The sequence below is a fragment of the Salvelinus fontinalis genome, chromosome 18, assembly GCF_029448725.1.
Source record: "Salvelinus fontinalis isolate EN_2023a chromosome 18, ASM2944872v1, whole genome shotgun sequence".
NCBI lineage: Eukaryota > Metazoa > Chordata > Actinopteri > Salmoniformes > Salmonidae > Salvelinus > Salvelinus fontinalis.
In genome coordinates, this window is record NC_074682.1 from 2,033,338 (window position 1) to 2,049,560 (window position 16,223).

The 16,223-nt window shown below is 42.8% G+C and overlaps 2 protein-coding genes across 2 annotated transcripts; both read left to right on the plus strand.

Annotated features, from left to right (window-relative positions):
• Positions 1 to 530: 530 nt before the first annotated feature.
• LOC129815939 (putative nuclease HARBI1) lies at positions 531 to 2,330 on the plus strand. The gene is made up of 3 exons (XM_055870151.1): positions 531 to 1,070; positions 1,352 to 1,463; positions 1,558 to 2,330. Exons 1-3 carry the CDS (start codon positions 1,002 to 1,004, stop codon positions 1,926 to 1,928), a joined length of 552 nt encoding a protein of 183 aa, XP_055726126.1. The 5' UTR covers positions 531 to 1,001; the 3' UTR covers positions 1,929 to 2,330.
• Positions 2,331 to 12,810: 10,480 nt separating this feature from the next.
• On the plus strand, positions 12,811 to 14,601 carry si:ch211-15p9.2 (uncharacterized protein LOC562650 homolog). The gene has a single exon (XM_055867842.1). It carries the CDS (start codon positions 12,831 to 12,833, stop codon positions 14,391 to 14,393), a length of 1,563 nt encoding a protein of 520 aa, XP_055723817.1. The 5' UTR covers positions 12,811 to 12,830; the 3' UTR covers positions 14,394 to 14,601.
• Positions 14,602 to 16,223: the final 1,622 nt, after the last annotated feature.

Below are 16,223 nucleotides of genomic sequence, written 5' to 3' on the forward strand. Positions count from 1 at the left end.
ATCAAAAAATCTAATTTCTTTTACAGGACCCAGATGCTATACAGTGGGAAAACCAGCCTGGCAACATAGTGCGTATTAATAAAAGGACACCACATCCTGCCAAATTCCAGCTGCGCTAATTGTATTGTGTTCACAGAGCTCACAAGCTATCAGAAAGTTGTATGGCAACCACCTCCGGCGCCAAATAGAACTGGCAGACATAGACATTCAGTACAAGAAGAAAAAGATGGAAAATCTTGCACTGGAGTCCGAAATAAAAAAGAGGACAATTAGGAAACTGGACCTTGAAATAAAAAAACTTGAGAGGGAGGTGAGATATGCCTTCAATGTACACTGTATGCTAACTGTAACACAAATGTATTAATCATTATTTTTCTTTCCTCCCCCAGCTCCAAGAAGATGACACAGCTCAAAATAAAAATTAGGTATATTCTCGTAAAGTCAAGTGAGCCATGACATATGAGCTCTTATTGTGAGCACACAGGACGGTGGCATCTTTCTAAGGTTTTTTTTATTTTCCCAGCAATCAGTACAACCAAGTCATCGTTATAAGGCATCGCCCTCTTTTGCCCACCCCCCCAGCACCAGGTGTGGCCACTAGCCTATATGAAGGCCCAAAATTGTGTGTTCCTTTCTGCTCTGACAATGGCATGCCCATTCGTGCGAGATGTGGTGGATGAAGAAGCACTTGTGCTGAGGAGAGCCTTCAGGCGAGAAAGGGTCTTCAGGGACCGGTTGGACCCACTGGCCTTCCCTGATGACCATCTATATGAAAGATACAGGTTTTCTGCAGATGGCATCAGGTATCTATGCAGACTACTGGGTCCCAGGATTAAGCACCGCACTGCACGGAGCCATGCACTGAGTGTGGAGCAAATGGTTTGTGTGGCCTTGCGCTTTTTTGCTAGTGGAGCCTTCCTGTACTCAGTGGGGGATGCTGAACAAGGCCACAATTTGCCGCACAATAAGGAGTGTGTGTCTGGCTATCAAAGCATTAGCAGATGTCTTCATCTCCTTCCCTGGCCACAGAAGACTCTGTGACATCAAAGAGGAGTTCTATAGGATTGCAGGTAAGAGGATCTACAAATTACAGGACAACTGTTAACACATAGTAGGATACTCATTACTTTGTGTGACAGGTTTCCCCAATGTCATTGGTGCAGTGGACTGCACACACATAAGGATAAAAGCCCCCTCAGGTGCCCATGAGGCCGATTTTGTGAATAGGAAATCATTTCACAGCATTAATGTTCAGGTGAACATCACTTTTTGATATTGTCCATTGACGAACACTCTGCATTGCCAGTGATGTGCATTGATTGGTGTAATATTCCTCATCTTATGATTTCAGATGGTCTGCAATGCTGACTGTGTGATCAGCAATGTTGTGGCAAAATGGCCTGGCTCAGTCCATGACTCCAGAATCTTTCGGGCCTCTGAAATCTATCAGTGCCTATCACAAGGTAAGCCACACAACCCCTATTTATAACCATCCTGGCTGTGTCAAGAATATCACTGTGTTTATGAGGTAGTAATGATGAGATTTTGTGTTGACAGGTGAATTCTCTGGTGTGTTGCTGGGAGACAGGGGGTATGGCTGCCAGCCTTTTCTCCTGACACCTTTCACAGACCCCCAGGAAGCACAGCAGGCCTACAACCATGCCCATGCCAGGACCAGGGCCAGAGTTGAAATGACCTTTGGCCTCCTGAAGGCACACTTTCACTGCCTTCACAAATTAAGGGTCAGCCCTGTTAGGGCATGTGATATTACTGTGGCTTGTGCTGTCCTCCACAATGTGGCCTGCCTGAGGAAGGAGAGGGCCCCCAGAGTGCCACCAGCCATGGACTGGGACAATCCGGCAATCTTCCCTGATGACGACAGTGGTCGGCTGCTGAGGGACCAATATGTGTTGAATTATTTTAGTTAGTATGTGTGCTTTCAATTTTGGTTAAATATGTCCTGCGGTGGCAGAGGAATTTGGGTTTTTTTGGGTTCGTTTTTTTACGAATTTGGCCTCTTATGATGTTTGTGCGGTATACTGTGTGTAATACAAGGCTGCAGGGAGGCTACTGCATCCATTCATTTGTCTGTTCAGTTGATGTGTATGGATTTGTCCTGCATTTATTTTAGTGTGCAGACATGCAGGGTGTGTTATATACAGACCTTTGAATGTGTATGTATCATTTTGTATAATATGCTTGGATTCTGTGCTTTCCATCTTATAGAGTCACTGTGACTTCAGTTTCGAAAGGAGCTGATGGTTTACCTGCTTTGTTTTGTCCTTATTCAATAAAGGAACATAATGTTACACATTGTGTTTTTATATTCATATGGAATGTGTATTTGTTTATATGACAGAGTACTAGGGCCACACTGAAGAAAAAGGATAAAGTCATAAATTTATGAGGCTGGTTTTTTCTGCAGAAAAGCTACATTGTTTTTACAGTTTTGATACTTATGACAATGATACTTAATATTCTGGCACATCAGCATGTCTTTGTTTATGAAACCATACTGAAGTACAATTTCACGAAATGCCCCACATCTGTCATTTTAACAACTGTCCTCCTTTAAAACAACTGGTTACAATATTATTACTTGTGTTTTTTTCCCCTCTGTGGCCCTAATATTCTATCATTTTATATATAGCCTTATAGTCTATGGGAAACTGTAAATTATCTAATGATAGCAACATCATCTAAAAATTATTTTTTATCCAAAATCATTGAAATTAATGATCACAAACGTTTAAATAATGACAGTGGGTCTAGTTATATGTGATAACAATGTATAGTGAGCAGTGAAATAACTATTGGTTTCCATTTGTGGTGACTGCTGACTGACATTAGGGATGAGATTAAATAGATCCTGGAATTTAGCCTGGTCTGGAGCAGGCTAGCTCCACAGAATAAATCTCCATGGTAATTTATACCATAACATATCCTCCTGCCCCCTATCCATCTTTAGTGCAACCGGATTACGGATCAATTGAGCCAGGATCACCAAGATATCCTGGCTTAATCCCTTATCCTAGTTTTGTGCAACAGGCCCCAGGTCTCATTGCTAACAATAGCGAAGCAGGCATTGTGACGTAGAACAATAAACTGGGAATTGAGCGTTCGAAAGGCGAGTTGGTGTCAAGGTGCTCAATATAAATAATAGGAGCTGGCAGGGTGAAAAATGTCCTAAAATAAGGCCAGTTTTTTCGTGATTACCTCAAAAAGATGGCAAGCATCTGGGAAATATGGTCATATTATGAAACTGGGCTCCACGGCGGATGCAATGAACTAGTTTTTATTTTAAAAAAGCTTAAAAAATGTAATGTGTCCAGCCTATCCTTTCCCTGAAAAGTGTCTGGGCTATAATGCTCCAGTACAGACCAGAAGGCGACGTATCATCAGGACATTAACAAACACAGGTACTGTACAGCTGTTAGCTAGCTGCTACTCGCATTAGCTATTGTCACAGATGGGGTGTCCTGAATCAGGCAGAAGTTAGCTTAGCTAACTATATTAGTAGTAGGTAGCGACTCCAAACATGCTGACCACACTGGTCGCGTGCACGAGCGCTGCAAAATAAATGTACACATACATGTTATTCAATCATTGCACCCACACTGCTCGCGCGCGCAAACGAGCATCTGCGTTGCCAGGCTCTAAAAAAGAAGTTGATTCTATTTGTGATGCAGAACGCGCTGCAAGTCCTGTCTCTCCCATCTCCTCATTGGTTGTTACAAGCATATACCCACGTGCCATCTCCTCATTGGTTATACCTACGTGGGTGATTGAAAGATGAACTGAGGTAGGTTGTGGTAATGCACCTTATTATGAAAATTAGTTGCCAATCGCCATATAAAGTCCAAAGAAGAAAAAGAAGCCTGGAAGGAGGAAAGATGACTCGAAACGATTTGGTTGACCGTTTTATGTGGATACATTTTCGGAGTAGAGGACCTTGTGCATTTCAGGTAAAATAACAACTTAATGTTTATATCGCAGGACAAATTAGCTAGCAACAGCAAGCTAGCTATCTAAATTTCCATAAATATTTAATGCTTTTCGACCTGTCCCCAAATTAATACAATAGGTTCAGAGTTTGTTTTGATATTTAAACCTGCGTGTCGTGATCGTGTTTGGTGTGGGGGGACAAAAACTATTTGCGCATGATGGCACACACACGCGTCCATTTGGGTATGGTGTAAGTCCTAACATACTGTAAATAGCTAACTGTTGCCTAACGTACTCACATAGCTAGCTATACAGAGTTGATACAGAGTTGCTTGCTAACTAGCCTAGCTAGTTAGTCCTCACAGTGTTAGCTATCCAACAACTTCTGTTTGACAATGTCTCCCCAATGCCATGATTATCCCCATCATTTCTGGCATGCCACTGGGGATGCTCATGAAACTAGCTAAATTATTAAAGGTTCAAGTGTTTTCTTTTTTTCAACCTAACCATGACCAGTAAGCTATATTAAGTGTATTTTATTTTGTTAAACTTGTGGTCTCTCTTATGTTTGTTTGACAGATGAAGACAACTGTGGTGATGCAGATTCTGATCTGAGTGTGCCAATGCCACAGCAGCATAAAGATGCTGATACTTAATGGGAGGTTCCAGCACTGACTGATCACAGTTATGTGTCAAGAGAACCAATCAACAAGCCCACCTGCCACAAACAAATCCAATGTGGTGGTGCAGAGCCATTGACCCACACCGTCCTGAAGAATGACATTAGCTCAGTGTTGTATACTGGCCTTCCTCTTGGTGTTTTCTTTGACCATGTAGCATATCTGTTAAAATCCTACACGGCTAACTTCAAGATGCATATCACTGATCAAATACTGATAACCTTGATGAAGCTGAATCTACTCCAGGGTGATTTTGCTGAACGCTTTGCTGTGTCCCAGGGAGTAGTGAGCAGAATCCTTTCCTATTGGATTGACACAAATGGAGGAGCACATGAGGATCTACATTCCATGACTCCCGAGGGAGACGATCCAGAACACAATGCAGGCGTAGCTGTCTGATGAGGATGTCACAAGCACGAGAAGGATAGCTAATGTGCGTATACATGTTGAGGGAGTTATCAGACGACACGTGTTAAATCCTCTCCCAGACTGTTCTCATCAACCTGACACACAAAATGGACAAAATCCTTAGAATCTGTGCAGCACTTGTTAACATGCAGGGTGAGATCATCCATGAGGATGCCGACTGAACCGTGAGAATATTCATACAACTGAAATGTAACTTTATACACTATAATTTCATCCACATAAGATACTGGGTGTGTATATATACATATATATATTTCCTGTTTCATCTGAATCATTTTAATGGGCCTACATTTGAAATGTACTGTAACTGTTCCTGATAATTACAGGCATCCACTAGGTGCCACTATCATGCCTTCTTAAATCTATTTCAAATACATTTTCTTCAACACATGTCTAACAGACCAAGAAGGAAGACAACTGTTTATCAAGTGCCACACTGTTTTGTTCATTTGTGCCCTTGAAAACCAAACCCAGAATCAAACTGAAAACACATTTGAAACCCTTAGACATGTCTTCTCGTCCTTCATTTCGAAATGTTAAATATCAAAGAAAATGTCAACAAAGTGGAATTTCAGTGTTTTTATTAACAACATTATTTGCTAAGAGCAAGATGAGTTACGGTATGCTTAGGTAAGTTCATGAAGTGCCATGTGAGAAGAAAGAGCTATACAAGGTACAATAAAAAATATTCATAAATCATAAGGAGTTATCTGTAGGCATTAGATAAACATGTATGAAGCAAGCTGTACAAGGCAAGAGAGAAAAAAAACAAGGAGAATTATGCTAATATTATCAGGTAAATGTGCACATGAAGAGAACTGTGCAAGACAAAAAAAAAACAAGAGTTATGCTTAGATAATAAGGTGGAGCTAACAGAGTGAGCTTTACTAGGCACAAAATAAGAACTATTCAAAAACAAAGTATTATGACCCAAGCACAGATACCACAAATGAACATGTTTGGAGCACAAAGTTTGTCTGCCTGACTGGAACTCCTATTCAATCCTTGGTAGTATATCTGTGACATAAAATGCCTTCAGTTTAGGGATAACATCATCAGTTCAGTCAGACTCACACAGTTCAGTCAGACTCACACTTCTTACTCAGAACAGGACATTTGATTTCTAGAAGTTCTTCAGAGTTGAACACTCCATCGGCGCTTGCAGAAAGCAATGGCTCCTTGCCACTCACTACTGTGCCTCTACTCTCCAGACTAAACTCACAGCTCTCCATCCAGGTGCAGGCCACCTGCTTGTTCTCCTTGCCATATGTGGTTGCTGAGTTCCCATGGAACCTTGGGAAGAGATGCTCCCGCACAAAGTTGTCAGGATTTGCAGATTGCAGCTAGCTAGCTGACATTCGCAAAACGACAAGAACGCCACGACGGAAGACCTCCACAAAACAGAACATTCGGACATTGTTTTTGTGTTGTTATGTGTTAATAACATTTAGACTACGTTACCCAGTGTAACCGATGTGAAATGGCTAGCTAGTTAGCGGAGTGCGCGCTAATAGCGCTTCAATCGGTGACATCACTCGCTCTGAGACCTTGAAGTAGTTGTTCCCCTTGCTCAGCAAGGGCCGTGGCTTTTGTGGCGTGATGGGTAACGATGCTTCGAGGGTGGCTTATGTCGATGTGTGCAGAGAGTCCCTGGTTCGAGCCCAGGTAGGGGCGAGGAGTGGGACGGAAGTTATACTGTTACACCAGCAGGCTATGCGGGGGGCAGGTGGTTAAAGAATGCCTTGCATGGCTAAACTTGGAGTTTTCTAGCTGAAGTATATGTTCATTAAAAGTAGTTAAACCTACGCCCCGGTTTGTCATTATATAAGGAACAAACATAACATGGTGTCAGATTGGTAGTCGCTATGACGAGACAGAGAAAAGAAAGGAGTAACTCTGCAAATTTCCGCGACGAAAATGTTACATTCTACCACAAGTCAAGTGACGTGAGTAGTCGAAGATGCTAGCTTGCAAGAGCAAGGGCAACGAGCCGCAGCAGCGAGAGCGAGGCTGCATTGGAATCTGTTGACGAGCAAGTTGATGAGCAACATACTGAAGTAAGAGAAATTGACACTGTTCCTGTTCTCCGTCATGGAAAGGCTTAGTCCTCCTATTCCTATGCAGTTAACAGGCAATTTAGCTGACAATTGGAAACGTTTCAAGCAGAGATTCAATATCTACCTAGCAGCCAGTGGAGCAGGGGGAGATGATGACAAATTGAAAGCTTCCATTTTTCTGCATGTTATTGGAGAGGATGCATTGGACATTTACAATAGCTTTCAGCAAGACGAGGCAAACTTGACATTGACTGTGCTAATCGCTAAAATTGAGGAGTACTTTGTACCAAGCCAGAATGTCACGTTTGAGAGATACACGTTTTTCTCTCATGATCAGAAACAGGGGGTCAGTTTTGACCAGTATTTGGCTGAGGTGAACACACTGAGCAAATTTGTGTGAATTTTAAAATCTGAAAGACTCACTAGTGAAAGACAGGATAGTCTGTGGCATACTTGATAATGGACTCAAGGAGAGAGTGCTGCGTGAGCAAGATTTTACTTTGGATAAAGCAGTGAATATGTGTCGAGCAGCTGAAACCAGCAGAGCACAAGCTAAAGAGCTGTGCAGGGATGAGACGTCAGTGTATGCAATAAAATGAGAGGAGCACCACACACAACGCCTTACAAAACAAGCAAAAGAGAGAAATTAAAACACTACATGTGGAAAATGTGTATTTATCCACAAGCCAAAAAATGCCCTGCATATGGAAAATCATGTAAAAACTGTGGGAAAAATAATAATATCTCAAAATGCTGCAAAGCTGAGGCTACAAAGAAAAAGGTTCACATAGGCGAGGAGATTGGAGAATTCTTTGTTGATTCTGTGGAAATATGCAATGCAGTAAATGCTGAATGGATTGTGCCATTGACTGTGAATGAAACTATAATATCATTCAAGCTTGATACTGGAGCACAGGTAAACCTGTTATCGCTGGATGACTACAAAACACTGAAGGTGAAGAGCAAAATACACTCGGTGAAAATGAAGGTTACTGGTTATACTGGGGAGAACGTACCAGTCAAAGGTAGCTGCATAGTAACTTTACAGCACAAAGGAAAACAGTTCAGAGCACAGCTGCTGATTGTGGAAAAGAGTGTACAGCCTATTCTAGAAATCAATGCATGTGAAAAGCTCAATTTGTTGAAAAGAGTGTATGTAGTGACATCACAGACTGAAATGACCAAGAATCACTACTGGCTGAATATGAGGATGTGTTTGAGGGTCTTGGATGTTTACCAGGAGAACACAAAATATGTACTGATGACAAAATTACTCCAGTTGTGCATGCAGAAAATTTCCATTTGCACTGAGGAAAAAGCTTAAAGAGGAACTCGGACGCATGGAAAAGATGGACATCATCACAAAAATGGATGAACCTACAGACTGGGTAAGCTCACTGCTTATTCTGGTGAAAAGAACAGCGATCTCAGGATATGTCTAGACCCGAGAGATCTCAACAAAGCAATCAAGAGAGAGTATTTCAAGTTGCCAACCAGAGAAGAGATAATGTCGCAGTTTGCTGGAGCAAAGTGGTTCAGTAAGCTTGATGCCTTCAAATGAAGCTAGATGATGCAAGCTCGAGGCTATGCACATTCAACACACCTGAGGGCAGGTACAGATTTCTTCGTCTACCATATGGGATTCTTTCAGCGCTCATCATCGTCTGGGGGTCCACAAAAGAAGAACACGATGCGAGAGTTAGACAAGTGCTGGAGATGACACGGAAAGTTAACCTAAAACTAAACAAGGACAAATGCGAGTTTGGTGTGAAAACACTTACCTTTGTGGGAGACGTACTTTCAGAGGACGGAGTCAAACCAGACCCGAGGAAAACATCAGCCATCAACAACATGGAGCGCCCGAAGAACAAGGATGACGTGAGACGCGTCATGTGCATGATCACCTACCTTGCAAAGTTCATACCTCAACTGTCAGCACAGTCCGCTCCACTCAGATGTCTTCTGGAACAGAAAAACGAATGGGAATGGTCCCATGAACAGGAAAACTGCTTCAAAAACCTAAAGAAGACAATCACAGAAGAGCCAGTGCTCAGGTTCTATGATCCAGAGAAAAGCACAAGGATTTCTGCAGACGCGTCACAGTTTGGCCTGGGAGCAGTTCTTCTGCAACAGCATGACGACATATGGCAACCCGTCGCTTATGCGTCCAGGGCCTTGACAGGCGCAGAGACAAGGTATGCACAAATAGAGAAAGAACTACTGGCGAGCACATACGCTTGCGAAAGGTTTCACCAATACGTCTACGGATGAGACTTCGAAGTAGAAACCGACCACAAACCATTGGTGTCAATCATGTCTAAGCCACTGAATGATTGTCCAAAGAGAATCCAGAGAAATGTTGATCAGACTGCAAAAGTATGATGGGAAGATGATCTATACCCCGGGAAAGTTCATGTTCGCCGCCGACACTCTTTCTCGAGCAGTCGACAAGAAGGAGAGCTTCGACACACAGAAAAACACAGATTCAGGCCTACGTCGACATGATCGTAGCATCACTTCCTGTGTTTTCTGAGAGAATGGAGCAGATCAAAAGAGAGACAGCAGCTGACCAAACAATGACAGAGTTGAAAGAAACAACACTGATAGGATGGCCCGCACAGAAAAACAACTGTCCAAGGAGAATACAGGACTACTGGATGTGCAGAGCAGAGCTCACCGTTGTGGATGACATAGTGTTCAAAGGCAACAAGATTGTCATTCCCATGACACTACGCAAAGAAATGCTACAGAAAATACACGAAGGCCACTTGTGTGAGGAAAAATGCAAACGACGAGCACGAGAAGTAATGTACTGGCCAAGAATGAACCAGGAAATCAGCCAGACCACTGCTTCATGTGAACTGTGTTTGACCTACAGGCCAAAGCAGCAAGCAGAGCCACTAACGCCTCATCCAGTACCCAACAGACCCTACTACAAAGTTGGAGTTGACATTTTTGACTACATTGGCAAAAGTCACATTGTTGTTACCGACTACTACTTAAACTACCCTGAAGTAGCAACACTGCCAACTACCTCCAGCAGAGCTGTAATCACCTACCTGAAATCAGTCTTTGCAAGACATGGGATTGCGTCTGAACTGTAATCGGACAATGGCCCGCAGTACTCAAGTTCCAAATGCCGATCATTCGCAAACGACTGGGGATTCCGACACAACACCTCCAGCCCCAACTACCCAAGGTCCAACGGCTTAGCAGAGAGTTCAGTCAAGATTGTCAAAGGTCTGATGAAAAAGGCACACAATGGAAAGTAGGATTTCCTAAAAAATCTAATGATCTACCGCAGCGCACCGCTGCAGAATGGACTTTCACCTGCACAAATGTTGATGGGACGTTGCATCAGAACCAACCTACCCATCCAAGAGGACTTGCTAACACCCAGAGGTGCTCACAAAGTCAAACTCGCAAAGGAAAAACAGAAAGACAAACAAAAACAGCGACACGACAAAAGTGCAAGACACTTACCTGAACTGAAACCTGGAGATAATGTACGACTCCGAGACATCACTACAGGAACCTGGATGCAGCAAGGGTGTGTGCAGAGAGAAGTTGCACCGCAATCCTATGAGATCCAAACGGAGCATGGATCACAACTGAGACGAAACAGAGTGGATCTAAGGCTTCAGCCATTCAACTCAAGGGACTGAGGATCATCAGGAGGATACTGATGAAGCGTCAAATGTCTTTAGAAATGAACAATTCAGTCAGAACACCCTCACTGACAATGAACGCTGTTCAACTGTTTCAGGAAGTCCTCTTGCAGAACGACCAAAAAGGACAAAAAAAGGGCACCTGGACTGAATGTTTTGTTTATGTGAAAAGAAATAGAGCCACAATAGAGTATTGTTGGACTGACTATATTTAGTTGAAAAAATAATATAAAATAAGAAAATGAAGAAATAAAAAATTGGGGGAAAGAAATGTGTGTTATTGAAATTTGCATGTTATGCAGGTTGAGTAAACAAATGTGATGTGACGTGTAGTTACATAGAAAAGTAGTTTCCTTTTACAGGAAAGAAGACGTGTTGTTATGTGTTAATAACATTTAGACTACGTTACCCAGCAGGCTATGCAGGGGGGGCAGGTGGTTGAAGAACGCCTTGCATGGCTAAACATAGAGTTTTCTAGCTGAAGTATATGTTCATTAAAAGTAGTTAAACCTACACCCCGGTTTGTCATTATATAAAGAACAAACATAGCAGTTTTGTTTCCGGGCCCTTAAATAAGGTGAATCGCCTCTCCCAACACAAGACGGAAAGGACAAGACATGGGTGTACTGACTGCTTATATTTAGACATTTAATTGGTCCATTCTCAATGTTTGTGCGTTTACGGACGTGGCATTTAACGGAAGTTTATTATATCCACCAATTGAAATAGAGGTCATATGGATTCGTCCAGAGTTCGCAAACCCCTTTGTTTGGTTCGTCGTCCTTAAATATTGGCCAAATTGATTATTTTGTGTGTGAGTGAAGGAATAAACACGTACAGAAGTATAAAAGAGAAGTCAAGAATTCAGAGAACTTTGGGATGATATGAGGCTTTTAAAATTCACTATGATATGCCCTTACATGCCATTCGTCCATTGTCCCATGGATTTTCTGCTATATTTACCATGCATGTCTTTCAAGCTTCCATTGGTTTATAGATGACCTATTTGTAGACCAGATATGAATATGCTCATTTCAAAGGTCACACTTTATTGCACATGTGGTGTTGTATATACTCAAACCAATTCTTACAATTGAGAGCCTGTCTATAGTCACATTTTGGGGAGGAAATATCAGCTTCTGACAGCACATTATAATCGTACAAAACAGATTAATCTGTTATATTAAGCACGGGAACAAAGTAGTCTACCCAAGTTAAAATATAACCTAACTGTTCTGTTCTCAAGAACTGCTCAGAGTAACTGATCGGCTACAGCAGGTAAGGTGACAAAGTATGAGCCAAATGTCTAAAGGTGTTCTTGTGTATACTTTGGAAATGTATAAGGACATTTAAAACACGAAAGTTGAATGTCTGAAAAGTTCAAGCTCTGTGGTCAATGGAAAATTATGTGGCGAGGATGGGTACAGAACTTCAACTTCAAACAGTAAAATAAAGTGCTGTAACGGTACACAGAACTGTCAATTGTTGTCTGTTGCACCGGTTTACTACTACAGTCTACATGTAGTCTAGTATGTAATAGTCTAATCATGTCTCAAGGGTCATTGGCAATCATTTACACATTCTTTCAATGAAATCATTTCGAGAACAAATAGTTTGGATAGAAAAAAACGTTTGGAAAGAATGTACTTCAAAAACAATGCAGTGGCTGCGTGACCTGATTGTGTCGAAGCCTCTTCCCAATAGCTGAACAACTGTACCTTCTGCACATGTGCTACTTTACGGTGGAAGGCATGTTGTACAAACTTCTTTGTCTACCCTAACCACAGAGAATGATAGAGGCCTCGAGTGGCCATTTTAGCACGGGCAGTGTCATTGAGGGCATCCACCATGCTTCAGGCATTTTAACGTGAACGTGATATGGTTCTTTAGCTCTCTGGAAGAAGAGTCCTGGGGGGGGGGGGGGGGGGGGGAATTTTTCAATTGAGGTGAACCCTCAGAGTACTGTAAATCACAGGAGCACATTCAATTCAATTCTATTGACATGCTTGCTTTATTGACAGGTGACGTTTGCAAACTCCATTGTTCTGAAGATGGTACCTCCGCTTTGCTTTCAACACCTCAAACAATACTGGGCCATGTACAGGTTAAGACTGATTAGGAAAAGCTGCTTGACCCAAATTAAATTACTTGGCTTTGATACCAGACTGTGTCATTCTTCCAGACCTCCAGTAGATTTGATCAGTATCAACTACCCAGCAGAAACAATCAATGGGAGAAAATACAGAGACGACCATCAGACCAGTCAGATGCCTCTTTCTAAAATAAACCACATCTTAAAAGCTAATGAGTACAGTTATAAAGTCAATGGATATGATGGACGAAACTCTGTTCACTCAATTTTAGGGTTTGACAGTAACATCTTGGCATCAAATGCTCTGAATGAGGACCGCAGGAGTGCAGCGACTTGTCTCCAGAGTAGGGGAATGCTTTTTGGGGTTTTCGATGGACATGCAGGTTATGCGTGCGCCCAGGCAGTCAGTGAAAGGCTCTTCTACTACATTGCTGTGGCTCTACTCCCAGTGAAGACCTTAATGGACATTGAGGATGCAGTTGAGAATGAAAGGCCGGTGTTACCCATGCTACAGTGGCACAAGCACCCAAATGACCATACCAGCAGAGACTCTGGGAAGCTTTACTTCAACAGCCTTAGGACGTACTGGCAAGAGAGGATCGATCTAGAGGAGGACGAGGACAGGGACGTCCAAACAGCTTTGATGAATGCATTCAAAAGGTTGGACAATGATATTTCACTTGAGGCCCAGGTGGACTTTGGGGACCTCTTTTCCCACTTCACCCCTCTTCGAGTGGCTCTGTCAGGGTGCACAGCATGTGTCGTCCATGTGGATGGAGACGACCTGCATGTGGCCAACCTGGGGGATAGCAGGGCCGTGCTGGGAGTCCAAGAGGAGAACGGGACCTGGTCAGCACACACCATCAGTAATGACCACAATGCCCAAAACGCAGTTGAGTTGCAGAGGGTTCTATCTGAGCACCCTGCGCTCGAACGCAAGACGGTAGTCAAACACGACAGGCTACTGGGCCTCCTCATGCCCTTCAGAGGGTTCGGAGACATGAAGTTTAAATGGAGCGGTGAAATGTTGAACCGAGTGTATGAAACAAGACCAGACATCTTGTCGGCCAATGAGTTTGTTAAGATGCTCCCACCTAACTACCACACGCCGCCATATCTCATTGCTAAGCCAGAGGTGACAATCCACACACTGAGGCCAAAGGACAAGTTTCTGATCTTGGCAACTGATGGACTATGGGAGCTGATGCACAGGCAAACTGTGGTGCAGGTCATAGGAGAACATCTGACTGGTCTACACTGGCAGAAACCTGTATCTGGGCTGTCTTTCACACTGGGACAGATGCACAGGTTGCTCCAGGAGAGGAAAAGCAGAGCCATTTTGGCTTTAGAGGATGAGAACTCTGCAACACATCTGATCCGACATGCTTTAGGGAGTGATGGCTTTGGTACTGTGGACTCAAGGCGCTTGTCGAAAATGCTCAGCTTGCCTCAGGACCTGGCAAGGATGTACAGGGATGACATAACAATTGTTGTAATCCATTTAAATAGTGCCAACATGTAAGCCAATCAAAGATCAGACGTAAAAGGGGCTAAGGGGCTCTATTTTCAGCTGGCGCTAAGAACGGCGATCTTGTCAAACTGGGGCTCTGACATTTTCCAAGAGAGATGTGATGATGCCGATGACCCTCATTTTTTGAAAGATTTCAGTTGTTTTCTGTTCTATTTGATTAAAAAGTATAACGAAGCTGTGTTCAATAGCAATGCGTCATTGCGTCTTTTTTATCCTGGCTATGCATGTGCCAAGCAGCCTATCAAGATTTTTAGATTTTTTTATTGTCTACTCGTGAGTGCCGTTTTGGAGGTTTAGACAATTTTCACACCTGCATAGCCTTCTTCATTTCGCCTGTTTCTGCATCTATCCCCATTTTCATATATGCACCCCAGCTAGCACAGTGGATCTGGGCCGATTCCGGCTGAGAGTCGGGGCACTCAGCTGAGAGTCAGACTCGGCTGACGTCATGTGGCCCGAGTCTGGGCCGCCTTCGGCAGTATTACTTATGGCTAGGATGTGGGGATTGAGCTCGGGCCGATTCCGGTGTGAGTTATATGGCGAGACCCGTGCTGGCCGCGACCAGGAGACCCATGAGGTGACGCACAATTGGCCCAGCGTCGTTCGAGTTAGGGGAGGGTTTGGCCGGCCGGGATGTCCTTGTTCCATCGCACTGTAGTGACTCCTGTGGCGGCCCAGGTGCCTGCACGCTGACACGGTCACCAGGTGTATGGTGTTTCCTCCAACAAAATGTTTTGTGGATGGGTATAATTTCTATGTATAAAAGTTTAAGGTTTAATAGTAATTTTTTTAATGACTAAATCGGATAATTTGCATCGGGCTGCTGCTATGGGATTCTGATAAGTTGTGGACAAAGTGGGCTGAATTCCGATAGACAGAAACGGCCCGATGTACTTAGCCGATTCTGAGCAGTCATTTATCTTGATTCCTGGCCGAGTCCGACACCCGATTAGGGCCGATTCAATCAGTTCCAGCCCCCCGGGAGAGGCTTCGGGCCGATTCCTCATTGCTAGCTGGGGTGCATCCAACTTATTTACATTGTTCAGTCCTATAATACCATTTCAACAAAATATATCTTGCCTATTGAGAATGTACCTCACATATACAATACCATTTATAGAAGCCTAATATTTTTACTTTTGGAGATGTGTGAATGTAATGCGTAAAATACCAACAGTACATAATGAAGCCATCTTTAACAGTGTGGACTGCAAACACCAAACATATTTAGCAAAACTGGATGCAATTCTACTGTTGCTATTATTCGTTACTGTATGCTATTTAATAAAGGCATCAATCCACTAATATGTGAATATTCCGTGCCCTCAAGACAAATTGGAGTTGATAACGCAAACCGTCCATTGCATACACAACTTGAGACAACCACAAATCAGTATTACAGTTTTTTTAATCGCTTTGGTATTATTTTCACAAGTATGTGGTGAACTTCTTTGTACAAAACTTCAAACGTGTAACACTTTCAACGCAGCCACTCTTACATTCAAAACCTTTCATTGTGCATTCAATTTCTTTGTAGACATCTTTCACCACACGACTATTGATCCAAAACATATGTTTACTGTGAAATATAATGAGTACATTGGTTTATTCACCAAAACAGAACATAATGACATCAGAGGTCTTTTCACAGTCCCCAAGTCCAGAACAGACTATGGGAGGTGCACAGTATATGGAACTCTACTCATATCACATCTATTCCACATCACTATTCCTCTATTCCACAAGTAACTCATGCAAGCAGTAAAATGGCATTTGTAATAAATAATAATAAATATTAGATATTTTGAATTAAGTTATTGT

Excerpts from the sequence above, each read along its gene's own strand:
- LOC129815939 (XM_055870151.1), top strand. The coding sequence starts at position 1,002 with ATGTCTTCATCTCCTTCCCTGGCCACAGAAGACTCTGTGACATCAAAG. Across the intron at positions 1,071-1,351 it reads GGAGTTCTATAGGATTGCAG|ATGGTCTGCAATGCTGACTG; the intron begins GTAAGAGGATCT and ends TTATGATTTCAG. Across the intron at positions 1,464-1,557 it reads CTATCAGTGCCTATCACAAG|GTGAATTCTCTGGTGTGTTG; the intron begins GTAAGCCACACA and ends TTGTGTTGACAG.
- si:ch211-15p9.2 (XM_055867842.1), top strand. The coding sequence starts at position 12,831 with ATGGTACCTCCGCTTTGCTTTCAACACCTCAAACAATACTGGGCCATG.